The 27678-nt window shown below is 45.8% G+C and overlaps 1 protein-coding gene across 1 annotated transcript; it reads right to left on the bottom strand.

Moving 5' to 3' along the window:
* Positions 1–960: 960 nt before the first annotated feature.
* Positions 961–27678, bottom strand: LOC128343691 (rap1 GTPase-activating protein 1-like; the record flags this gene model as incomplete). Its single annotated transcript, XM_053293126.1, has 9 exons — positions 961–1364; positions 1518–1647; positions 2491–2607; positions 3275–3367; positions 8769–8872; positions 19936–20070; positions 23302–23457; positions 23705–23834; positions 27617–27678. Coding segments are annotated over 9 exons (1071 nt in total), but the record flags the coding sequence as incomplete, so codon positions are not given.

Below are 27678 nucleotides of genomic sequence, written 5' to 3'. Positions count from 1 at the left end.
CCCCACATGCCCTTATTCCCTTACCCTAGGGCAACAAGGCCCCCTAGGGTGTGGATTACCTGTGCGTTACCCAGCATGCACTGAGACACCCCTCCAGCGATGATATCACACACAGCACAAAATGGACGCCTGTGGAACAAGGAAGTGGCAGTTTCTTAAAAATTCTTCCCCTTGCCCCTGGTTTCCTAGATATGAAGAACCCACGAATCACCTCCCTGCCTCCTGAATGTCATGGAAAAAACGGAAACATACTGGGCTGTAACGCTGAGCATCCACTTTGCCACCTTTCCCCTTCTCCATGGAGCCTGCACCGCTGCCGGAAGGGAGCAGACGAGTTACTGAAAAAGAACCAAGGGTTTAAAAAAAGCAGGTTTTTAAATCAACCTATTTTGGGAGCTTTAGATTCATCCTTTTCCCAACTGTGACACTGAATCATAATCACCTGCTAACTAAATTTGCCCAAGACAGTCCCAATCTTCTGGTACTAGTCCCTGGAAAATTGCTGACTCTATTTATCTTTTATGGGGTAATTCAAGAAGTGTTGCTATTTTAAGGTTTCAGTCGCCTCCCTAAATGTCGGAGGTTGAAGGGAGAATCGGGAATACACCATGCCAATAAGCCAGGACACCCATGGGTCTTTCCCATGCTGGTATCCTCCTTCCATCAGGGCAGCAAGGTTCCCATATGATTCAAATCTTCTTGTGCAATATAAAGATTCCTGTCATCATTGTAGTGTCATGAGGCCTGCCATGACTTTGCACATCAACAACACTGCCAGAGTAATGTATGAGTTGACCTGAACAATCTGTTGAAGTTTGTTTAAATTGAAATATCAAAATTATTCAATTAACAAATCTTAGCATTGATAACCATTCATAAGCATGTACAGAATCTTGGACTTTCCCATTCCAATGCTGGACAAACAATGTCCATTTAGACACAAAGTTATCCATTGTATCTGGATGGCTTTAAGAGGGGTTTGGATAACTTCATGGAGGAGAGGTCTATCAATGGCTACTAGTCAGAGGGCTATGGGCCACCTCCAGCCTCAAAGGCAGGATGCCTCTGAGTACCAGTTGCATGGGAGTAACAGCAAGAGAGAGGGCATGCCCTCAACTCCTGCCTCTGGCTTCCAGCGGCATCTGGTGGGCCACTGTGTGAAACAGGATGCTGGACTAGATGGGCCTTGGGCCTGATCCAGCAGGGCTGTTCTTATGTTCTTATCCTTGCCCCTGGAATGTACAGTCTGACCAAGAACACACAAGAATTCCTGCTGTCTTTACCTGGTGAGCTGGTACTGCTGGGTGTACAGACATTATCGGCCAACCATGCACTCTGAGCCAGCGTGTCCTGCTTCTGGGGACCTTCAAGGGAACACATCAACTCTTGCACAAAAGAAACGGGAAAGAGGCCCCCATCACTAGATGTTAAGAGGGAGCTTTTAGGGTTGCTGTATCTACTCAGTTGAGACAGGGGAATTACTAGAGTGAAAGGGGCTCAGAAGACCCCACACTGACCGCCTCAATCTCCTCCTCCTCAGACGTTCCATTTTCACTCACTCTTCTGCAACAGCTCCTCACATTGGATGAGGAGTGGGACAGGGGCTGCATCACACAATATTCGGATGTCTGGCTGGAGGGGATTCTGCTGAATGAACAGAAGCCCCAGTCACCCCCCTTGTAATAACACAGGATCAAAAAATGTTACATTCCCTTACAACAACGTAGGGATATGCAGAATGGATCATGGTCGGAACATTCTGACTGGGAACCAGCCATTTCAAGTGTTCCGAGCTCAGAGCAGAGTGCCTTCAAATGAGCTCAGAACAGAAGAACTCGAGCTCAAAACATTCAAGCAAAATGGCACTCTTCTGGCCTCTGCACACACATGGCAGCCATTTTTGTGGTCAGCACCACCATTTTGGAGTTGAAAATGGTGCTCGGAGCGTTCTGAATCAAAACAGGGTCATTCTGTCGGAACAACTGACACGACTGGTTGTTCTGACAGAACTTTCCAGGAATTTTGCATTCCATTCCGAGCTTGGGACAGAATGCAAAATCCGTTTCACGCACATCTCTACAACAAAGCTTTCCTGTTGTATATAGAACTTAAAGTCTATTCTGTGAGAACAGAACTGCTCAAGCCTCTAGCTACTATGCTCAATGGCTGACATGGTGCGCAGCTTACCACCTCCATAAGGAGGATCCACTGTGGGGCTCTGCAGCCTTGAGAGGAAGTGCCAACTGGGGAAACCTGTGGAAACATAGCTTCCGCAGTTGCTGCCTCAGGGCAACCTTGGAGCTTCCTTTGAAGTCTGCGACTGCAAGAGCCCACAATGCATCCTTACAGAGGTTGGTGGGCTGCACATCATGTCAGCCAATGTCTTCTGTATTGGTAGGTAGCAACACGGTAGGGATGACCAATTTTTCTATGCTCTACTGAAACCTTTTCCAGCCTCTCCCTTCACAGCAATATTTTGTTGGAACTCACTTGCACTTCCTGTTAAGGAATTCTGGGGAACTGGGACTGGAGAAACCATCTGACTTGAGGTCAAAGAAGGGTCCTGGACTCTCCAGTACCTTCTGTATTCTTTCAGCAACGTCTTTGCTAAGGAGAAATGAGAAACAGTTTACTACACAGAGCCAGGAGTCCTTCCAAAAGAGCTAACAATTTCTATAAGGCTCATCAGCAGACGCTCCTCCAGCCCAGGCTGTGTAGGGACCATTTAGATTCTCCAGAAGCTCAAGGCCAGAGAATTGACTCCCCTTTTCACTAGTTTGACTAGTGATCTCAAGGATTCTTGACCCTTTTCTGTAGCAAACAGCACAATTTTCTATCATTATTCCTTGCACTACAAACATCGCAGCACTTTCCAGTTCTCTGCTTGTGAGACACCACAATTTTGATACGGGCTAATCTGTCAGAAGAGCCACATAGTCAGACTTCCAGTTGGATAGCTAACGAGGCTACACGCTTCCCGACAGGGAAGACCGAGGAGGAGCAATTTAAGGGGGTTTTGAGGCTTCATAACCACCACCCCCATGCCACCCTGGATTAAAGGGTTTGGATCAAGGTCTCCCACAGATTCCCCCTGAGCCGGCTCCTTAATTTAGAGCTGTGTTGAAGAGCGCAGTTCTGTTTTAAGTAGAGCGGTGGGGGCTGGGAGACATCAAGCTCACTCCTCCTACATCGGAAATCCTTTCGACTGAAGCTGGTTGGCATCTAATCTCTATGGTTTGGATTTAATTAATTACTTAAAGTTCAAGAAGCTCACCTCTCAGCGTGATTAAGGATAACTTGCTGGAATCGCACCTGCTTTTGTTGGAAGGACTTCACAGAACTCAAGCCGTTGCTGTAGGTTTTCTGACTATAAATCAAGGAGGGAAATTCAATCTTCTTACTAAATGCTGGGATTCAAGAACTGAACTGATGTCTAAAAGCTTTAAAGCTTTAAAAAAACCTATATTAGTGGGAATTACTATTGCTTTTTCCCCCCACTGCTGTTTGAGAAAGTCTATGAAAGAAGCGTTTTGCTGTTTGCTATTGAATATGTCTATCATCAAGTCAGCCAATTAAAGGAAGAAGGCGTTCCACTCTACCGTGAGAAAATTAAACTGGCAGTGATAAGATATATGAGTTGTGGTGTGGAGCTTACAAGGCCCGAAAATTGGGAAACAAGAATATAAACTAAGAGCCTTTGCAGGTGATGTTGTGTTCTTTTTAGAAAATCCATTGGACAAGATTGGAAGACTCTTGGAAAAAATACAACAATTTGGCCAATTGGCTGGGTTTTATATAAATAAGACTAAAACGAAGGTCTTGACTAAAAATATGGATCAGAAATCTAAGGATAGATTCTCTGAAATAAGTGAGTTGAAATTGGAGAAGAAAATTAAATATCTGGGGGTTTGGCTGACAAATAATAATTCTTTGTTGTTCTCAAATAATTATATTAAAATATGGAATACAGTGAAAACTGATTTACAAAGATGGTCTAATATGAATTTGTCTTTAATGGGAAGAATTGCAGTGGTGAAAATGAATGTCTTGCCTAAAATGTTATTTCTTTTTCAGACTATTCCTATAATCAATACTTTAGCTTGTTTTAAGCAATGGCAGAAGGACATAACTAAATTTGTTTGGCAAGGGAAAAGACCAAGAAGTAATTTTAAGAATTTAACAGATGCAAAGGAAAGAGGTGGTCTTACCCTACCAGACATAAGGTTGTATTTTGATGCTGTTTGTTTGACCTGGTTGAAAAAATGGATAACATTAAGAAATCCTAGAATACTTGATTTGGAAGGATTTGATAGAAGGTTTGGATGGCATTCATATTTGTGGTATGAAAAAAGTAAAATACATAAAGACTTTCTGAATCACTATGTAAGAAGGAGTCTAATGAGGGTATGGGTAAAATATAGAAAATGGCTGGAACCTAAAACTCCGCTATGGGTATCTCCGATTGAAGCTTTAGCACGTAAAGAGGTAAATATCCAATCACAATGGGGTACTTAGAGGGATCTGTTATATTTTCAAGGAAAGGGCTGTAAGTTAAAAAGTATAACTGAAGTACAAAATTTGGTTAGTGATTGGTTTCAGTACCATCAGCTAAACGAAGTTTATAAGAAGGATCTTAAAGTTGGATTTGAGGATCAGATGTCGAGATTTGAGAAGGAGCTGTGTGAAAATGATGAAAAATTAGTTTCTAAAATGTATAAGCTCTTGCTTTTGGAGGAGACAAGAGATGAAGTGGTTAAAATGACTATGGTAAAATGTGCCCAAGATGTGGGGTGCAATATAGAAATGGCAGCCTGGGAAAAATTATGGAAAACTGATTTAAAGTTCACTGCATGTTATGTTTTAAAAGAAAATTATTATAAAATGATGTATAGGTGGTATTTGACACCTAAAAAAATGGCATTAATGTATAAAAATGTTTCAAACAAATGTTGGAAATGTGGACACTCTGAAGGAACCTTTTTTCATATGTGGTGGACTTGTAGAAAGGCTAAAGCATTTTGGGACATGATATATAATGAGTTAAAGAAAATATTTAAAATGACATTTCCTAAGAAGCCAGAATCCTTCCTGCTGGGAATAACACGAGGAGTGTTTTCTACAACTAACTTAACATTCTTTATGTACGCTACCACGGCGGCCAGAATAATATATGCACAGAAATGGAAGAGCAATGAACTGCCTTCAAAAGAAGATTGGCTGATAAAAATTTTAGAATATGCGGAGATGGCAAAACTTACAGTATTGGTAAGAGACCAAATTTTAGAATGTTTTAAAGAAGATTGGAAACCATTTTTATTGTATTTAAAGAACTATTTTGTAAAATATTGATTTTACAACAGGGTTTGAAATTTAGTAATAATATCAGGTTGAGCAGATCAAAATTGTGTTTGTAAAGTTTAAATCTATGTTTTGAATTATTATTATAGCAAGGGTTAACTCTATAGTTGGTGATTCACGAGGAGGTGTGAGCGGGAAGTCCATATTTGTTTAATGTGTTGTGATTGATTATTGTTAAAATTAATAAAAATTTAATTTTTTAAAAAAAGAAGAAGAAGAGCCACATAGTCACATTTCCTCTCTGCAATTATGTGTTTAGTGGTACCATAGAGAGAGGAAACCTGACTGGTAGGGAAGAGGGTTGTTGTTGTTTTGTTTAAAGGTCATTTAAATCTCTCTTGGCTTTGTCCGTTTGTTCTTTCCAATTAAGCTGAAGAAGGGCAAATGCACTCTAAGGAGTATGCCAGAAATTGTTAAATGTAGCCAGAAATTTGGCTTTGTACTTGTGTCTGCAAGAAGGTGGGCTGTTCCCCATTCTCATGGACAGTCAGACAAGACACAAGTTTGACATAATACAAGGTGGATCCGATTTAGATATTCCAGCCCTCATGACTGTAAGGAGAAGGGATGGACACACACACGCACACACACACGTACTTTCTTTGCAACTAAAACTGAGCATTACTCTTGGAGAGCAAGGCAGGCCAGCTGCAACTTTGGTTTGTAAACTCCACTGTCACAGTGGAGGGTCAAATTAGAAGTGATACAAGAGAAATCTCTTTTACTTTAATGCTGCCAAGTGGGGAAGCTGGTCTTGTGGTAGCAAGCAAGACTTCTCCCCTTAGCCAAGCAGGGTCTGCCCTGGTTGCATCTGAATGGGAGACTTGATGTGTGAGCACTGTAAGATATTCCCCTCCGGGGATGGAGCCACTCTGGGAAGAGGAGAAGGTTTCAAGTTCCCTCCCTGGCTTCTCCAAGACAGGGCTGAGAGAGATTCCTGCCTGCAACCTTGGAGGAGCCACTGCCAGTCTGTGAAGACACTACTGAGTGAGCTAGATAGACCAATGGTCTGACTCAGTATATGGCAGCTTCCTATGTTCCTAATTTAAATTTGATCAGAGCTGTAGCATTGAGGGAGCGGGGGGTGATTAACGCCTTCCCTACAGGCCCTTTGCTTGATCAAAAACATTCTATCCAGTTGCTTTTCTTCTGGCTGGGCAAGATACAGTGGCCGACATCCCCACTAATGAAGTACGCACACTTCAAGAGACTGTGGGGCCATGACGGGAGCCCTTACACAAGTCCCAGCCAGCAATGCGTTTCCAATCTTGCAGAGCCCTTCTGGAGTGCGGGGAGTGCTCTGGATTCTAAGGGCTCTGGATCAACAGGGTGCGTGCAGGAGGAAAGGGGGGAACTCTTCAAGGGCTCCCAACCTGCCCTTCAGTCCCTTGAAGCACACACACACTTTGTTAGTCAGAATGTCCGCTGCTGATCTGAGATGCTGGGAGAAAGTAAGCAGGGGCAGAATTGAGAATGGGGAAATAGCCCACGGGGAAAGGGCTAAACACCCCTTCTTCCCCCTGCTGCTGCTCTCATCAAACTTGGGAGTTTACACTTAGTTCAAAATAAAAAACTGAAACAGATGCTGCATGTGTCTTCAATGTCTTATCTAGTTTGCTCCACAGACTCTAGCTATTCTTATGTGTTGTTCACACTATGTGTTGTTCACATAATGAAAATAAATATGTGGTGGTGGTGGGACTTGGAAGGCCATATAATGCCTGAATTTTGCTATTTTGTTACTGCCCATGTAACAGGAATCTTAATTTACTTCTGTCGCTCTTGGAGCAAATGAAAAAACCTCCATTTTTGCCCATAGGTGGGGCAAAGGGATGACAACACACTTTTGGGAAGGGACTGTGAGTAAAATAAGGGTCATTCTGCCCCTGCTTACTATTACTGAGTATACTCTTAAACCCTAATCCATGAGATGACAGACGTATGACAGAGAAAGGGGGCAAGTTTCAGGAGCACAGTGTGGTGTTGAACTGCTGTACAAGTTCTTTCTAAAAACTCCTGAGACCCTTCCAAAGCTGTTTGCAGTGCAGCAAATGGGGCTATTATTAAGTCAGAATATCACTTTTCCCTGGCACACACACAAAAGACTCTTACAATCGCAGCTGCAAACTTTGGAAAAGCCTCTTTAATTAGCAGAGCGTGCTTCAATCTCACCAGAAACGTTTGTTATAGTATAATTTGAAAGTAACAATCCCATTCTGGTCAGCTGCAAAAAGGAAAGGTCAAACTTTGCCACAAATTATAATACAGATTATCTATGTCCTTCTTCCCGTCATAAAACTCAAAATCCCTTCACCATTTGAGAAAATTTGATTCTTTGGACTTATCTTCCACTTTTGCATCATTTTCCATCTCCTAGGATGAAAACATGTAATAGGCGGTTGTTTTTCATCCAAAAAGAAGGTGGTACAATCGTTATGATTGCCCATGACATGCACTGTCATTTTGCCACTGTTTGACCAGAGAAGACAGTGGGATAAAAGAGAAGAGCATGGAAGATTATGGGGAATGATCTTCTATTGGTACCACCTTCACCTCTCTTACGAACTATTCAGTGTTCCCTCTAACAGGGATTCCCAGAGGTTGTTGACTACAACTCCCATAATCCCCAAGCAGAAACTGTCACAGCTGGGGATTCTGGGAGTTGTACTCAACAACCGCTGGGAATCCCTGTTAGAAGGAACACTGGAACCATTGCCTTCTCTTCAGCCCCAGCCATTTGTTCCCCTCTCTCTCCCCCAAATCCAGACTCTCAGTTCCACCTGGTGCCATCTTATCCTATTTTATCTAGAACTGGTTTTCTAGGGGGTTTTTTTTTCATGTCATCAATTTGGAAACAAGATCACACAATACTAACAACTCTCTCCGGTTATTGCTCTATTCCCCCCCCCATTTTAATATACAGAAAAGCTAGCCAAGTCAGAGAACTCCTAAACATGTAAATAGCAAAAACCTGCACAAAAGTGCCACATGCAAGTTTTAAATAATTGACTACAGAAATTAAAACTGGACACATCACCTCCCCCAAATGCCCAGTGATTAAGATGCATACAAAGGGGGAGAGACCCGTTTCCCAGGGGTGATGTGTCGCCAGCGAGTGGCAATCGGGAGCTGGTGCCTCTTCCGGTGGGCCTGAAGCTCTTGGGGAAAAGAGGGGGCCGACAGAGCCCACAGCTCACAACAGTGAGTGAAGGTTATGACTAAAAAGGATGAAGCCCCTCAGTTTAAAAAATGTCACCTCACTTCGGGCTCTGCAATGGCAAGCGCCGATGACCACTCATTCTAGTAACAGCTCTCACAGAAAGAGGTTCGCACAACCCAGAGAGCTGCCATCATCACCCCCCGCCCAGCAGCCCCCGTTCTAGCCTTCCCTTTCCCTCGCACAGCCATACCTCTTCTCCTCTTGGATGTTCTCAATGCCAATGGCACTACTGCGTCTCCCATTGAAGCGGCTGCCCCGGTTGCGCGACGGGCTTCTCCCAGGCAGGGCAAAGGACTAGAGGGAGGAAAGGAAGGGAAGGAAACAAAGACAAGAGCTGGAAGAGGAAGACTAGGGGGAGGCCTGGAGTCCAGGCTCTGTCCTTGTACTGCTGTTCAGTGCCAACAGATCCAGCCCTGTCCAGTCTCACAAGGTACCAGGTGAGCAGGATGAGGGAGCGGCCAAGGGTTGACAGAACAGGAAAGGAGAAAGGGAAGAATCTCGAGAAAGAGGAGCACACTAATGACAGAAGGGAACAAACATCAGTAGTCAGAACTCCATAAGTATGGGGGTGGGAGAGTGACAGTAGCACAAACAAGGGGAGATATAGATCCAGGGAAGAGAACACACAGAAAGGTAGATGCACAGATCCCCAGAGGGCCAAGTGGGACACTCTGAGAGATGTGTAGTTGTGGCTGAAAATGGCACCCTGGTGTCAAGCTCCACCTTCCTGCCTAAAATTCACGAGAACTTCCTGAGACACGTTTCCTTCTCTGTCATAGCCAGAAGCCAATGAAGTGAAGCAGGGATGCGGAACGTGGGATGTCATGATGTAATGGCAGGAACAGTTCTACTCGGCAAGACTAAGGTGGGGGTGGAACTAGGTGTGTGAGGGCCAGTGTGTGTGGAGTACCTGAACATTTACTATAATCGTCTAGTTTGGTCCAGAGGATAAGAAAAAAGAAAAGGCGCAGCACATCCCATTGCCTTAAATCAATGTTAATCAAGGATGGCTGCAGACTGCTAGATGTTGGTGTAATCTGTATGAGGGTACACTTAAGCGTATGGTTTGGTTCTATCCAGTTATTGTGCCATTTTGGCTTGAAATTAATACGGTAGTTAATATGACATTGCAATTATCAATGCCTTTAAGGATGTTCACATATTGTTGGGGTACATCCCCAGCATATAGAATCTAGAACTATATCAAGAACTGTGGATTCTTTGCACTTGGGGTGTTGCCAAAAGGATTATAATACAACACTGGAAGGACAAATTCACTCCTGAATTGCTACTTTGGATTACTGGTATGTGTTCTCTGTCAGCATTTGAACGGGTCTTTCTTCATCGGCAAGGTAAAGGAGAATTTTCAGCGACCTGGCTGAACTTTAATTAACTGTTTATGCTTTGAAATATAAGATATATATTCCTGAAGAAGGCGATCCCCCCTCCCCCTCCCCCACTTTTCTCCTGCATTGGTTGTATCTTACTATGTTTAAGCTATGTTTATGGGTTTTTTCTCCCCGACCCCTTCCCCCCCCCATTATATTCACATGCATTATTATCATTGACCATGTTTATGTACTGTAATCTCATTGCAAGAAAAGAAAGGAAAAGAAAATCAACTTGCCATTTCTCCTTCGGCTACTGCCCTTCTTGCACACGTGATATCGGCAACATAGAGGTCAGATGTGATTGAATGTTCTGGAGCCCTGAGGGCAGTGGTATCATGGCTTAAGACTAACTGTAAGCCACAGCCTCCGACCTAAGGAAAAGGTATTCTACAGCATGCACTCTACTACTAAAGGGAGGGACATGGTTCAGTGACAGAACACCGGTTTTGACTACAGTTCTCGGAGTCTTCAGGGACCATGCCTTGCTCAAATTAAGCCCTGTCTGAGAACAAATCCACACAGACAGGCTTTTCACATTCTGGTTGCTACTAAAGCCTCAAGCTGACTGGACTATCTCCAGAACAGCTTTTTCTTCACATGTAATTCAAGGCCAAAGTTGCAGGAGTAATTCAAGGCCAAAGATGCAGGAGTTCTGCAACTGGAACTCCAGATGACTTTTTCTCTTTCAAAAAGCAACTGCCAAGAGAGTGATTTGGAGCAGAGCTGTGGCAAGGTGGGACAAACTGTTAGGCGACCCCTTGTGCAGTTCTGTTCCAAATCACGCCACCCACCCAATTGTGGCTTTTTGAAAAAGATGTTAGGATTCCTGTCCTTCCAAAGCCTTGCCTGTGCAAGAGAGGAAATGCTCACTTGTCTCATTAGAAACCATCCCAAACAAGCTCAGCCCAAATCTGATCAAGCAACAGTTACATGAATGCCAAGTGAAAGAACAGCTGCCAATGTAGCATCTCCAGCTATTCTAGCTTCTAGACAGACACCACTTCATCACACTTAGCAGTCAGTGAGTCATTGAACAGACTGGCCCTGCTATGCAAACCATACCCATTGCAGATACAATATCCTCAGCAAATTGCCTGCTGTAAGTGGGGAAAACCCTGAGAAATTTTGCTACTCTTATAGAAATGTTTACTTCCCTCAGAACTCCTCAGACAGTTTCTCCCAGAAAATTTCACTTTCAAGAAATACGGTGGCCAAGGTCAACTCCAGGTCTGGGGGTGGCCTCAACACGTCAGCACTGAAGGGAGTGGGGTGGGGGGAGATTGGGGGTGGCAGCAAACATCCCTATTCTTCTCAAGTTTGCTCATTGTATGGGAGACTTCTTTACCAATTCTGGACTCTTAACAGGACAATTTAATGCTGCTGAAAGGCAGCTATACCCACAACCTGATGAAGCACTGACATTACATTTTTAATGCAGGTGTTTTGTCTACCTGGATTCCGGGTGTCATTTCTTACTCAGCAGCACTAAATATTCTGAGCTATATGTTTTATGCAGGGGCCCATGTAAGAACAGATAGCCCTAAAATTCTAGAAACATTATCAAAACTCTTACTTCTCTCAAAATTCTTCAGATATTAGGTTTGGTAGGGGGGTTTTGACCAAGCGCAAGCCTCCAAATGAGTTTCAAAATTTCACTTTACTATGTAAGATATATATGGGGGCTTAATCAATTGTCAATATATATTCAGAACCACCAAGCCTACAGCAAGCATCATTAGTTAGCATGGGTAGCCCTTCATAAGCTTTAAGCATAGGATATCTTGGCTGTAGGAAAAGGGGAATTAAGCAAAGCCATTGATATCGATGTGCTACTAGTAGTTACAGGGCGTAAATGGGAGAAAGAATGACAGACCTATCAACAAAAACAATTGGTTGTCAGCACAAAAATATAGAGGGTGCTTGATTCATGTTGGGAGAGGATATATTGTAATGTTGAATAAAGGTAAAATGTGCCGTCAAGTCAATTTCGACTCCTGGCGCCCACAGAGCCCTGTGGTTTTCTTTGGTAGAATACAGAAGAGGTTTACCATTGCCACCTCCCACGCAGTATGAGATGATGCCTTTCAGCATTTTTCCTATATCGCTGCTGCCTGATATAGTGGAGATTCGAACCAGCAACCTTCGGCTTGTTAGTCAAGCATTTCCCCACTGCACCACTTAAGGTAGACGAATATCTATTTGTAATAGCCTATCACAGACTAAAATGGATTCTGTTTCCTACAGAAAGGAGGATTTTCTGAAAGTGGGTGGAGTATACAAGTACTGTCCACTGTAACCTACCACAGGCAACGGTCAATTGACTCTGGGTGTACTGTCTGTCTGAATTATGTTTGCGATTTTTATGGTTTGTCTAATCTACATTTGCAATTGCTGTTTTGAAGTTGATAAGATAGAAATAAACTTTTAAATTTGATTTCTTGAGTTTGTATTCCATTCCTGAAGCAGTGGACAATTCCAACCCAACAGCCAAGGTCTGGTCAGGCAAGGCTGAGATGGAAAATTAACTTCAATAAATATATTAAACTAAATTCCTACATCTGCATTTAGGGAAAGAATTACTTTGCATAGATTGAATGTGAAGAATCAATGCCCCCAAAGGTTCCCAAGCAGCCGAGAGAGTCCTTGAGTCCAAATCAAGGCTTGCCATGCTCAAGGAGGGAGGGGTCTCTAAAGTTTACAATATTCAACCCCATAGAAGTGAAGCATTCCCCATTCCTCAAGTTGTGTGTCAAAGTCAGAATCAGCACATAAATGATTCGGGTCCAGACAGAGGGGAAATAAGATGGGGAAATGAACACAGAGATGAAAAAGAAATGGCAACCCTGCTGCACTTAACGCAAACATGGAGCAACCAAGAGCTGATAATGTCAACAGAGTAGCAGGTCCAGGGGAGTGAGGGGAGGGGACACTGAAGACCTGGTACTCTCCACACTGTGACCCCCACCTCCCCAATACCTTACCGCAGCAATGGCCTTGGGGCCCTCAGCGACACTCTGGTTGAGAGCAAGACCAGCAGTAGCCGGGCGGCTGGGCAGAGTGGATGGCGGCTGCTGCAGCTGCTGCTTCCTCATGGCTATCCCCATAGTATCCAGGCTCTGGCCCCGGATCACCCGCTGGAGAGAGGGCAACAGGGAGACAGACACAGACAGGTTCACAGACACACAGAAGGACATCATGAAGAGCACCAGAAGACAGTGGAGGGTAGTGGGGAGGGAGGCCGAGGGAACTAAGGTTACATCGCCGAGGGAACTAAGGTTACATCGCCAAGACTCAGGCAGAGAAGGTACTGCTTTCTGAACCTCCTTGGACAGAAGCTACTTGGACTGATCTAATCCAGATCATCCTTAGCAGTGTTGCCAAAGTCTTTGCTCTCAGTCTCCTGCAAATAAGAGATACTCACCAACATAATTCCAATTCTCCAAAAACCCAACATCTTCCACTGCTATCTAGAGCCACCAGCACCAGTTGAGAGAGTAGGCTCTCATTACTGTAATGAAGATATTCCATCAAAAATAGAATCAAGGTTTTCCATCTAGAGTCAAAAAGGTGATGACTTCCCAGGGCATCCTTCACACAGCAAGCTTGACTGCAAACTCCAAGTTGTTCCAAAAAACTGATACAAAAAGTGGATTTTTTAACCTGGGATATAAATTGGGCTACACTCTAATACACAGTGAAACCCACGAATTGTGTGTGAAGTGCTCCCTGATAGCTTGTAGGGACTTCGGGATAAATCTGCCCGATATGTGAACGCACACCCTCCATTCCGGAGGAGATGTGTGTTCAGCTACAGGGCTTTAAAAGCCCTGTGTGAAAAATGCCCTGGCCCCTCAGAATCGTTCTACATGACCTGGTCTGCACATAAAGCAGAATGAGGTAGTGGGCTGCAGATGGAGCAATCACATTGTTGAATGCGCAGTGTGGCAGAGAGTGCTTTTTACTTGCAGAAAGTTTGTTTAAGGTGAAGGAGGATTCAAAAATCGCATCTTGCAGCCTCAAGTTGTACAGGCCCAAGTCTTTCAGCCTTTTAAGTAGAGAGAACCCCTACCTTCTGAGAAATTTAAGTAGAACCTCAATTTTCTAGTTGATTTTATATTCACAATAACGGGTGCCATATGATGAAAGAAGGGTTGCGTGTATAAGGCTGTGATATAACAGATGTCTCGTCTAATATGGGCAGGGTTGCCAGTTTTTACACTGGGCTGCAAAACTGGAATATGAACCAGGCTAGAGACGATGTTGGTCAATGCTAGGAGGGCTGAACCCAGCACTGTGCAAAGCACAGTGTGCCAGATTATTGCTGGGAAATATGAAGTGTTGTGTATGGCATGGTGTGCCAGTTTTTCTGCCCTCTAAGAGAAGGAAGGTGCACAACAGGAAGAGAGCAAAAGATAGGAGAAGAGAAAGCGAGACTAATTCTAGGCAAAAAACAGCAGCAAAGACTGAGCAGCAAAGGCAACTCGGCCCTCTCCTCTCTACCCTCCTTCTTGAGCTTCTTCCCCGCTCTCCTCGTCCCATACCCCTGCCTGTGTTTTGCGTACCTCCAGGGGTGTTGAGAAACAGGCAACTCTGTCATCTCAGGATTCTATATTCTGCTGGTTGTGGAAACCAGGCCCACACCATGCAAAATAAGGTGACAGAACTGATGTGGCAGAATTATGCCACTTTAAACTGCAGGTGGAGGATTGCATGTCTGAATGCGGCCCACCCCACAGCAAACAAAACAAAACCCGAACCATGCATGCGCACTTATAGGATATAGGGCAGTAAAAGTAAAGTTCAGCACAACCCTTGCCCTGTGACTCTAGTATACTAGATAGAGGGAGGTGGTTCTGTTTTGTTAAGTGAAAAGTCATTCAAATGTTCACCTGCCACAGAAGTCATGCAGTCCAGAATCTTACCAGCTCTAGAGCCCATTCCTGCTTGTACCCCAGTTCTAAGCACATTTGTGGTTCAGTCTCCTTGCTTTGAATGGAATCTGCTTTCAAGTGAAAATGCCCTTAAGACTGAAACTTTAGCCATGGACTATCATGTACAGCACAAGCAGAAAGCAGAGTCAGTGATTATCCATAAGGGCCATCAATAAGCACCAGACCTGAGTGGGACAGATCTTCTACAAAGGAGAGAAGAATTCAGGATGTGTCTATATTGCAAAAAGCCCCAAGACGGAGAGCACTAAACAGAGGCAGGTTACAGGATGTGCTGTCGACTGCAGCACCTGTATCACAAGAGCAGATGTCACGAAGAGCTTGTGGCCAGCCTCCTTGGTTTTTGTCAGCCCTGAGTTTCGCTAAACAGGGTGGCCAGCTTGGGAACTAATTTGGTGCCATTGGGAAGAGGTGCCTCTTTCCTCATATAGACATTTCACATGTTACAGGATCAATAATCTCATGCACTGGACAGGTTCCATTCTCACTCCAGGGGGGAAACAATTACATTTCTAAGGGTTCCCTGGGGAAATGAATATCAAACCCATTTAAGTCAGTGGCGTTGATATGGTCTGCCATTAGATTCAGTGCCCCCGCATTCCCCACACTCTACAGTGGTGCATCACAACAACTGATACTCTGAATGAGGGTATTGATTATTCTTTTTTTCTCTCCAGATCAGAGGCAGGGAAAGAGTCCATCATAGAAAGAGACCCTTTGCCCTGAGCTGCTTCCCATCCTCATTTTCTTAGTGAAAAGCCAGTAATGCAGATTGCCTCATTGATTCTTGCCTGATCCATTTCCCTAGCTAGAGCTAAGCGGAAATATCAGCATCTCCTGCAGAAGTACCACAGGGTCTGATGGAGCTTGTTGAGGGGTTTAAAATGCACTCTCTAGATTAGGGCTGCAGCCTTCCAGCTGTTGGAGTACAACACTCATCATCCCTGACTACTGGCCACTGTGGCTAGGGATGATGGGAATTGTAGTCCAACAGCAGCTGGAGGGCAGGAAGTTGTCTGGCCCTGGTCTAGATATGTGCTATGGACACGCCTGCAGTAGGAGGGCCTACTCAGAGCGCCACAGTTCTGTGCAAGTACAGACAAGCTGCTAAGATCTGGTACTGGCAGGAATTCAGCATCCTGATCATCTCTGTGAACAGAAAAGCAGGTTTCTGAGCCTTATAGCTGATGAGATCAGTCAAGCAGGCAACGCCTACTCATGAGATACCCAAAGCCAGGCTAGCTAGAGGGAACGGGGGCAGAGTTGTCAGTAGAATGCTCGTGGGCTAGGAAAGGGGGCTCCAATGCCTTGCATGGCTCAGTGCTTCTAGCAAAATCAGAACAAAATTGTGCAGAATATGGGAATACATACTTCACTTTTGTAATGTACACATATTGCATAATATGAGTTTCCTTAGGATAGGACATTTTTTGGCTTTTCTATTGCAAAGTATCTGCATTCCTTCCTACATCACTGTTTTTGGGATGATTATAACATTGTGGGAAACATCGCCATTGGGTGACTGGGCTACAAGTCTTGCTGTAAGTTTGGTCATCTTGATTACTGTGTATGGGTCTATCCTCATAAGAACATAAGAACAGCCCTGCTGGATCAAGCACAAGGCCCCTATCTAGTCCAGCATCCTATTTCACAGAGTGGCCCACGAAACACCTCTGAGAGGTCCACAGGCAAGAGATGAAGGCATGCCCTTTCTCCTTCTGTTGCTCCCCTGCAACTGGTATTTAGGTATTTATTTTGCCTCTGAGGCTAGAGGTGGCTTATAGCCCTCAGACCAGTAGCCGTCGATAGCCCTCACCTCCCTGGATTTATCTAAGCCCCTTTTAAAGCCATCTAAGCTAGTGGCCATCACCACGTCCCATGGCAGAGGATTCCATAGATTAATTATGCGCTGTGTAAAAAAAAGTACCTCCTTTTGTTGGTCCTAAATTTATCAGCATTCAGTTTCATGGGATGACCCCTCATTCTAGTGCAGTGAGAGAGGGATAATTATTATTGTGTCTAACCAAGGAGTCAGGGATCTAAACAGCAGAAGGATGTTTAATGTTCCATCTGTAAGTCTCTCTCCAGTCCATGGGATGCAATAGCCATCAGAACTGGAAAGGCGATACCTTCTAACTGTTGGCAGGACACAGGGAAAACAAATTGGAACCAGTTTACAGTTTGAATCCCGGGCACTTTCCAGATTAGACCCTGCAACGGGGTCACGGCGTATCTCTGAAGTGTGCTTCCACACTTCCTGCGTCGTGACACTGCAGTCCCTTTGCAGACAGCAGGGTGCCTGCCGTTCACATTTCCAGTGGCTTGTTTTGAATTTAATCACTGCGATATAGTGCTATGACGTCGCATATCCAGTTTAAGAAAGTTGCTGTTTTTTCAGGTTGTTAATTTCTGCAAGACTGCTCTCCCTGCTGTTTACATTTCGAATACAACTTGCTGAACAGAGGCATTTTGCTGCTGTTGAGCAGCTAGTTTGGAAAGCACCCAGGAGAAACAGAACGATAAATTGGCTGAAGCATCTTTGGGACACACAGGCTCTCTCTGAGGTTCTGACTGAGGGTTATTGGATCTGCTGTTGCTATAAGAACATTCGTTTGCTTTCATAATACTCTGCTTGAGTTTAGTTCAACATCATCTGGAGGAACCCAGATTGGGAACCACTGATCTAGTTCCTAATTTTGTGTGTTGGTCTTGCAAAACCATTGTGTCCCTCCCTGTGCTGGGGCAGCTGGGCCCTCCAAAATGTGGGGGTGCTACAAGCCACTCCCACACCTCCATCCACTTCTCTCTCCCTACTCAAAGCTCCTCCTGCCTGTTCCACCAACAGTACTGACAGCTAAATCAAGCCTCCATGGGCAGAGGCAGTATGCTGCTGAATACCAAATGCTGGGGACAAACAAGAAGGGAGGGCTGTTTCCCCACCTGCCTGTCTGTGTGCAATTGGCTGGTCACTGCTGGTAACAGCTGGAGGCTCAGAGTCTTTAAAAAAAAACACTTAAGGGCAGAGAGAATGATATTAGGTGTCCCCCCACCCCGCACCCCTTTAAGGTGATAGTTCTGTGGTATTTGGTATTCAGCAGTTGGTATAAGAATACTGTCTCTGCCCATGGAGGCTTGATTTAGCTGCCATTGCTGGTGGGTGGAACAGGAGCTTTCTGCAGGAAAAGCTGCAACTGCCACGAGGGGCTTGTAAGTATGAAAAAATCATCTCTCTTCTTCAAGGTTGCTTTTGACTTCCTCTTACCAGGCTTCTCTTTTTGGATGAAAAAGAAGCTTGGAATATAGAGGAATATCTACAACTACCGGGAGGGACTAGAAACCTCTCTTTCTTGCTGAAGTAAAGATTACTCGCAGAGTCTGCCCAGAAGCATCTGGAGAGAAGGAACTCGGTCCCCACAGACCTTTGTCCTCAGATCTTCGGCCAGTGGAAGGAAGCCCCACAAGCATTTCTCCAGTCCTGGGCAGGGGCAGCTCCATCAAAGCCTGGGAAAGCAAGATGGAAACTGCCCAGGGGATGTCAAGGAAAGTCAGGTGGTGCCGTCGAGTCAGTGTCAACTCCAGGAGACCACAGAGCCCTGTGGTTGTCTTGGGTAGAATACAGGGGGGGATTTAACCATTGTCATCTCCCGTGCAGTGTGAGATGATGCCTTTCAGCACCTTCCTATATCTCTGCTGCCCAATACAGGTGTTTCCCATACTAGTCTTGGAAACATACCAGTGGGGATTCGAAACAGCAACCTCATGCTCCCTAGGAACGTTACTTCCCTGCTGCGCCATTAGGTGGCTGCAAGGTGATGTGACAAGTTACAAACTTGGATGTACCCAAAGGCTGTGGATGTGCCCAGCTCCAGGACACAACACTTTAGTAGACAACTGCGGCTGATGCAAAGGTTCTTCTTGTGGACTCCCCCAGCATTGTACAAAACAGGGTATGAAATCCTCCAGCCTTGATCCCATTCACACTTCCAACAAGTTCCATGCAAATCCTCCCGCTCCCAATGAGGCACTTTGCCTGGGGTTATCATGGCATTTCCGTGTCATGATAGGCAAGGGCTGGGGTCCTGCTTCCCAGACCATGCACCCCAAAAACCTGTTCTGCCTGCTCCTGGACTGTAGTGGGAGACAGCAACCAATGAAACCGGACTAAGTTGCTTACATCATGGCATGTCAGACCTCCCTCACTCTTCATTTCTAATATTAGCAATAGCAATAGCAATAGCAATAGCGCTTACATTTATATACCGCTCTCTAGCCGGAGCTCTCTAAGCGGTTTACAATGATTTAGCATATTGCCCCCAACATTCTGGGTACTCATTTTACCAACCTCGGAAGGATGGAAGGCTGAGTCAACCTTGAGCCCCTGGTCAGGATCGAACTTGTAACCTTCTGGTTACAGGGCGGCAGTTTTACCACTGCGCCAGCAGGGGCTCATTATTCGACAGAATATGCATCCCCTCCATTCATTGTAATTTTTTTATAGTAAGACAGGGAGAGTGCAAGTTGTACAAGTTAGGAGGACTGTAAAGTGTGCAGGCATTGGGGAGCACAACAAAGAGTGAGCTGGAAGGGGAAGGAAGAGACCTCTCGGAGAACTTGCACTGGGGCCCCAGAACTTGCACTGGGACCCCAGAACTTCCCCAGTCTTAACAACTTGCCCGCAAAAAGCAGCTAGACATGTGGAAGTATTTTCTTTGGAAATCAGGTACTGCAAAATTGTAGCAGTGTGGTGGCTGGAAAGCCTGAACTCTGAGCCAGGGAAGTCCTTTGCCTTCGGTAAGCCCCGTCTCTTGGCCTTGGCCTCAGCCCTCCTCCTCCTTACACCGACAACTTGGAGGAAGTGTTGCAAACCTACCTTGCAGAGGAAATAACCAAGAGGACTTCTGTGAAGTGCTTTCAATACTCCCAGGCCTGCCGTTGTTACTGCATATATTCTCCAGAACAACAAGAAATCGATAAACACTCCATTACACTAAAAGGAACGAAGTGTCTGTTCTCTCACCTTGAAATTCTCAAAGAAGCCACCACCCCCATTCTCTATCTTGTCATCATCTCCAGAGGCCAAGCCCATCATACTGCGTCTCCGGATCTGCAGCTCCTCATAAAGACTCTCGAGAAGAGCACTGCGGGTCCGCTCCTGATCCAGAAAGAGAAGGCACCCAGGTCGGAGAACAAAGAGGACACAAGCACAGACAGACAGCCAAGTCAGAATAACAGAAAACAAGGCAAGTATATATATATACAGTATATAGGAGGGCCAGTTTACACAATCAGTCAATTCACAGAGGAACCTTTTTCCTGGGCTGCAGGTTACGAGCTGCATGCATGTTTGAATGCTCCCCCCACACAAAAACAGCCTCTGCACACAGAAAACGAGGTCCTGCCATGCTAGCAAACTCTGACTCTAAGACTGAGAAGCAAGGTGAAAGCGGAGACAAGGGGCTTTTCCAGAGAGCAGTAAAATGAAGGCTTTTCAAAGCTTCCACACAACTTCCTAATGCCATCTCGCCCACTGTCCAGATGCAAGCATCGGCTTGTGTGGGCTCCATTGACTCTCTGGCTACATGCTGAGCACAGACCTTGCCCCATTTTCACAGCACCACCTCCCAGCCAGCACTTGGCATAGCGTATGTCCCTTCAGCAGTAATGAAAAAGGGATAGATTCTTCTCAGAACCCAAGAGCTGGGTGGCAGGGAGCACTGTGAAAAATCACACAAAGTCCATGCTCAACATGTGGCCAGAGAGTCAAACCATGATAGGAAGGAGCATGGATGCCCACATAAGCATCTGAACAGTGGGTAAAATGGCGGCTTAGGAAGTTGCGCAGAAGCTTTTAAAAAAAAATCACACCTCTGCCATCTAGAAAAGTCCAAGGATGTCCACCTTCAACTGCAAACTCCTACCAAGTTCTATTATAAATACTTCTCTTCTTTGGTCTTTGACCAGTTAGAAACTGTGTGGAGGAGACCCAGAAGTGTGAGGAGATGCAGCTCCTGATGGCATCGACTCTTAGCCCAGTAACCCTTTTGACCATTAGGGGCACGAGGGGTAGAGATCATGAGCAAAGGAGCCCCATATCTGACTACACTTTTTCTACTCTACTTTCCCTTCCTTAGGCTGATAGAATGAAACCTGAGACTCTCACCTGAGAGACAGACTTCCTCTTCCTCCTTTTCCTTCCTGATGTAGCAAGAAGCTAGGAAAGGCCTTGGCATGAAGGCCTTTCCTAGCTCTCTGAGGCATTTCCTAAATAAACTACTTCACTTAGCCCGCTTAAGTTCACCCCACGTTAGCACTCTGCTAACCCTGTTTTACTGGGCACAGCAACACATGAGTAGACCCCTGACCAGAAGACTACATACAAGCAGCCTCCGGGGTCTCCCCAGAATGCCCCGTGCACTTGCACGAGGCATCCTGGGACTTCCAGGAGCCGGGCGGCCCTCGATCCCCACCGCCCCTCCTGGCTTCGTGACAGAGCCCATAGTTGTGTGGGCAGGCAATCTGGCCTCCCAGGGTCGGCTCCTGGCTCCTTGCTCAGCCCACTCTCCCCCCACAGAGCCCGGTAAGGCTCTCCACACTGCTTGTGTGGAAAGGCTCTTTGTGTAGGGCAGGGTCTGGAGCCTCAGAGCAGCAGGAAACGGATCCATTTTGCATGCAGAGTGACTTTGAGGAGAGCTTGCCCTCTCTCCATTCCCCTCCAAAATGGCAACTCACATGCAAAAAACCCCAAGCAAGCCTAAAAACACCCTGTGCTATTCAGCACTGTGCTATTCAAGAACAACACTGTAGGCTATTTAATTCCAACTTGAAAGTTTTCCTTTGCACATAATCCTTGCCTTTGTCAATTCTTTCTCCCACCTCACTGTAATATCTTTGCATTGATTCCCAGCTAACCGGCAAATTTACTACCACCACAACAAATACTTATATACCACTTTTCAACAAAAGTTTCCAAAGCGGTTTACACAGAGAAATAATAATAATATAAGATGGCTTATTTGTGGTTTACTAGGCAATGTTCTAAAAATGCCTTGATAACTCTAAAGAGATCAGATCAGCTGCATTTCTCTTCACCAGGGAACTCCTTCAGGTCATTCTCACAACCTGTGAGCAGGGCAGGGAGGGTGCGGTCGGGGGAAGGCAGGATCGATCTGACCTTTTCCCCAGATGATCTTTACTGTTTCCGGGACTGCACGACTCACAGGCCCATAAATGCCATGCTCCTCATGGCAGCACAGCCATCTGGAGGCCTGGGGAACACAGCCTGGCCTCCAGAAACCCCTCAATGCATTGCGCAAGGAGCCAGGCGCATTGGGGGCATTTCCACTCCAGGCAGCCCCAGCAGACACATGACCAGGGTACCAGTCTACCCCGAGAATAGCCCCAGGACAGAAATTCGGCTACCCGGCAGGGCAGCGCCAAGATCGGCTCTGACCGCCGGTGCTCCATTCAAGCAGCTCTGTCCAGGCTGCTCGTGTGAACAGCCTCCTTAGCTTTTTCGAAGAGATCGCAGACCAGAGTGGCAAAACACCTCGGCAACCTTCGCCTCCCACTCCTGTTCCTTCCAGGATTTGTGCTGGGTGCTTCTGCAGCACTAAGAAACTAACCGGCCTGCCATTATCCAGGTTCTTGTCCCCAAACAAGAATGGGTCACATTATCACCAATCAGAGTCAGCGTTACCAGTGTGATCACAGAAGTCAATTCAGTACTTATTTAAGGATACCAGAGGACAACAAGCAGCACCCTCTGCATTGGTGGAGAATGGCACACACATGATACACTGGCCATTCTTAACAAAATACACAGAACCAGTGAGCACGAAAGGCTTCACTTCCACATCTTTTAAGCAATGACAAAGCAATCTGATCCCTGCCTCTTGTTCCTCTGGGCAGAGGGACAAAGTGCAACTTAGATTAAGACCCTGTTATAGAGGCACATGAATGCCGCTCCCTGCTGCTAATACAGCAGAAGAGCCCCACCGTGGCCAGTAGGTGCCCTGGTGAGCTGCAGCAATGTCTGGGAAGTGGAATCCTTCCCGTGCTTTCCCATGGACTCCTCACTTTCCAGTGCTCCCTGCGTGCCTTCCCAGATGCCACTGGAGTTTGCCAGAGCATCCAGCAGCATCTTTAAGGGTCTCCACCACTGCGGGGAACAGCGCAACATTGTGAGCAGGTGGGCAATGGGGATAGTCACTTCGGAAGGGTGATTTGACTTTGGCCCGGAGGATTATCTGACTTTGGCTACTTGGAGCCAAATATTTACACAGGCCTAATGGCCAGGAGCAAGGAGCTTAGGCAACGGAAAAAGTTCAGAGATGCAGCAGGTGCTACTTTTGAAGTGTTTATGGCTCCCAGGTGTGCATTTTACCTTGTAGAGAGTCTCCCCAAGGGCATGGTGATGAAGCTGCACTACCACATAGGCATGCAGGAAATTGGAGGCAATCATTTCAGGGACAAAGGGAGTATTTTCATCCTGGAAGACAATGGCCACAATATCGTTCCTAATGTGGCGCTTCCGCTGAAGCTGGAAGGAAGCACACAAGAGAGGGAGTTATCCTTCCAAACAGCAAATAGCCCAACATGGCCTACTTAACCCCACCGGCCTCCCATCTCAGTTGAAAACCTGAATCTATTCTAAACCCCACTCCCAACTTGCTCCATCAACACTAAAATATCTATATGTCGCTACCAGTCTAGATGCTCATACATCACTCTCTCTTCCACCCCGTCCACAGTTTGCAGCTCCCTAAGCGCCACGAAGCACCAGGTACCTGCTGGGCATCTCCCTCTGTGAAGGGTAGCTTTGTAGAGACATGGAACATGATCTCCTTGCCCCGGAAATTGGTGCAGACAGACTCTGTTCCTGTCTGACCTCTCGTAACATCCAAGCCACCTCGGAATCTGAGCAGATCAGTCCCACATATTTCAGGAAAGGTGGGGGGTGGGGCGAGGCAGAGCGGGGGAAGAGGAGAAAAAGAAGAGAAGAGTAAAAAGAAACACTTTATTCAGAGATGGAAATACAAGTCAAGTGAGGGCACATTTTGTAAAATGCACGTCTACCAATTCTTCATAATGCTTCTGCAAGATTAAAGTTCTTGTTGGAAGTGAAGGACTTTGCGCTGTCTCATGTCTCAATGACATAGGAGGACAGACTAGTGGGTCAGAGGGCTAGAGAGGTCAAGACATTGGTCATCCTTTCTCTACTGCTCTGACATTATCCCTTTGGTATGTAGATTGCTACTCTCAGGGATTGACTTCCTGCCTGCCTGGCTGGCCACTTCCTCTTCCTTCTCTTTCCTTTCTTTTTCCTTGCAACATGCAATGCAAGCTCCTCTCTCCCTGCATTATGTATGCAGAGATGTAGAATCCATCTGCATCCAGCTATCTAGATAGAGTAGAGATACTATTTCTCCACTTTACTATCTAGAATGGAGTTCACTAATAAATGCTCCATATATTGATCTGAAACGATGAACTGGCTCCAGGTTATTTTACTCTTAGCATACACGCATGCCTGGGCAGACTCCGCTGTGTTGTGCCTCTGTGCACTCTGCTATATTAGGAGAGTATCTCTTACCAGAGAGAATTCCCAACAGTTCTTTCATTCTGAGGTATAACTGGGAATGCATTTGAGCACCCAGGTAAGTTGTGGGAGAGCATAATTCAGAATAACATGCCCTCATAATGGCAAATAAAAGGGATGGCTCTCTAAATCCAGAGTTGGGAAATAAAATGTGATCCAAGTTGCCATTTAAGATATAGATGAAAACTTGATAGTCCACTGTGCTGCAGAGGGCAGTGGACTATGGTTTTCATCTATATGTTAGATTCCAGAGCATTTAGCCAAGAAGGCGATAGCAATACAAAATGGAGCCCCTAAAGAAATATGGTTCTAAACAGCATAAGGAGAAGCAAGGATGGCATGTCTAGACTCCCATTCAGACACGTCTTGGGAAGACAGAATTGCACATCCAGTCTGTAGTGCTCTGGCAGGGCAGGGATACTGACCAAAAAAACCCCAAAACGGGTTTTTCTCACAGCAGGGATTTCTCTGCCATTGTCCAGGAGGGGAGGTTCCATTTGGGTCAGCAGCATGTCTACATCTTCTCCCTTTTCATTTGAAAATCAATCTGGCTAAGGCACAAGAGGGCAGGTGTGTGTGCATCCACCTAGACCAGGCCTGCACAACATAAGGCCCGGGGGCCGGATTCGGCCTGCAGGGACTATTTTACTGGCCCCCAGGTATCCTGCAGCAACATAGGAGCTGAAAACTGCCTTATAGCGCCATCCTATGCATGGTTTCTCAGAAATATGTTCCATGGTGTACCCAGTGAGGCTTACTCCCTCCCATGTAAGCATGCCTAGCATTGCAGCCTGAAAGCAATGACAATTTAGGGAGAGGAGAGGACTTGGCATTTATTTTGGGCTGGTTTGCACTCCAGGGGCCCCACTGACTGAGCAGGGACAGGACCTATTTTCTGGCCACTATTTCTTGGTTAAAACTATGGGTCTGTTGATAGGGGGAATAGGTCCACAAGTAACTAACGATATTTTTAATTTTAATGTAATGTGCTAAAAATTGACAGCGGCCCTTTCACGCCTAGTTGTGTGTGGTTCTGGCCCACTAGGGCATTTGAGTTGTGCAGCCCTGACCTAGACTCTTACGACTTGCAGCATCTTCCAACTTCTTCCTTCCCCCCTAGTTCATCCACATACACGCTCCTGCACGCAGAGTGTTGCATATTTGTTTTTGGAAATATTTACAAGCTAACTACTCAGTACCCTGAGCAGGGCTGGCCCTATCATACACAGCACCTTTGAGGAGTGAGGAGTGCTTTTGGCATGCACACGCACACACATATACACACACACACAACCCAGGTTGGTCTTTCAGTGTTGCCAAGTTGTGTGGCTTGTGCAAACTCAGCTCTTTGCACTAGCTTAAAGTTGACACTCTGGGCAACCAGTTGCCTTGCCCACCCCTAAGGCCGGTCCTGGTTCCAGTTCAGAAAGGTCTGGACCAGGCCTTCTAGTGCCTACACATGGTAGCACTAAGCCCATCACATCTAGCAGCTGCTGAGAGCTGGAGGTTCTCCAAGCTGATGATTAATAAATCAATTGAGAATGAATGGTCATTTAGTTTTGTGTCACTTGTTACATAGGAACATAGGAAGCTGCTATATACTGAGTCAGACCATTGACCTGTCTAGCTTCAGTATTGTCTTCACAGACTGGCAGCAGCTTCTCCAAGGTTGCAGGCAGGAATCTCTCTTTCAGCCCTATCTTGAAGAATCCAGGGAGGGAACTTGGAAGTTGGAACCTTGTGCTCTTCCCAGAGTACCTCCATCCCCTGAGGGGAATATCTCACAGTGCTCACACTTCTAGTCTGCCATTCATATGCAACCAGGGCAGACCCTGCTTAGCTAACGGGATAAGTCATGCTTGCTACCACAAGACCAGCTCTCCTCTCCTCTCACCTTGTTCTTTCACACTTCTCTGCTTCACGATTTAAGATTTAAGCAATCTTACTGAAAAAACAAGCAGAGTTCTGAGAATGATGATCTGTCGTAGAACATGGTTTTGTTTGCTCCACTTGAGACTACAAGTATGCTTGTGACAATAAAAGATCTTCCTGTGCTACCTTTCTTCTTTTATTTTGCCTGATCAACAGAGATGGATTTTGGGACGTTATTTCACTTTAACGAGTATTGTTATAACACTTTGACCAGTTTTAAAGAATATCTCCCAGTGACGCTACAACAACCACCCTCCGTCAGATTCCTGTTATTAAAGCAGAACTTTAAAAGAACCGCTCTTTGTCCGGTTTCTGTGTCAAACTGCGGGTGGCATTTGCAAGCAGAGGAAGTGTGTGATATTCGGCCCTGAGCAGTCTCTGAAATCCAAAGCACAGTTTGGATTATAATCTGCATTATTATTTAATACCCTTGATATTGCAGATGGAGACTGGAAGCTAAAAGAGTCTAAACTACTATCTTAGGAGGCCAACTAGTAAGTCCATATCTCAACTTATCTATGACTGAGAATTTCTGAGTTCACAGCCCATGCTTTTAGGGCCATGTTTGTGTGCGCGTCAATGTAATGCGCCGTATGGCCCCGCAATTGTTGTTGTTGTTTTAAAAGTTAAAACAGTATCTGACAGGGTGCCCAGAATCAGGACAGTCATGTCCAGCAAGGGGATACGTAACCATTTCCCTTCACGCTACAGTCCCAGTGAAGATCATCCACCTGAAGTCAATGGGAACTTCTTTCCCAGGGCAAAGAGCAGCCTTAGGGAGGGCCTGATCTGGATGGGAACTGTGGCAGCGGAAAAGAGTTCAGCCCTGTCTCACACACCATGGCCCCAGGCCAGACTGCCCTTCCCTGCTGTACAGCTGGCACACAAGGGCTAATCGCATGCTTGTTCTCACATTCATTTATTTACCATACTTATATACCACCCAAAACTCACGCCGCTACACATAGTTCGGCCCTTAGTTCACTGCCAGCAATGCCCCCTTCCCTCAGCCTCCTTGCCTGCGGGCTGCCTGTCCTTTAGCTTCCTTATCTCCTCAGCCCTGTCCCCTGTTTTTAGCCATCCCCCAGGTGAGGCTTTAATTTTTCTGGGCTGGGCTGAAAATTGCTCAGACAGACAGTGCTGGAGGCATCAATGCAAAAGTAGTGACCCGCGGAAGTCCTGCAGCTGGATTCTGTCCCCAAGGAGATCTAAGAACTCTAAGATGCCTAG

Source organism: Hemicordylus capensis, chromosome 2, assembly GCF_027244095.1.
Source record: "Hemicordylus capensis ecotype Gifberg chromosome 2, rHemCap1.1.pri, whole genome shotgun sequence".
Taxonomy (NCBI): Eukaryota; Metazoa; Chordata; class Lepidosauria; order Squamata; family Cordylidae; genus Hemicordylus; species Hemicordylus capensis.
The sequence above is the reverse complement of the archived record's forward strand: the minus strand, read 5'-3'. Positions and strand labels throughout refer to the sequence as shown.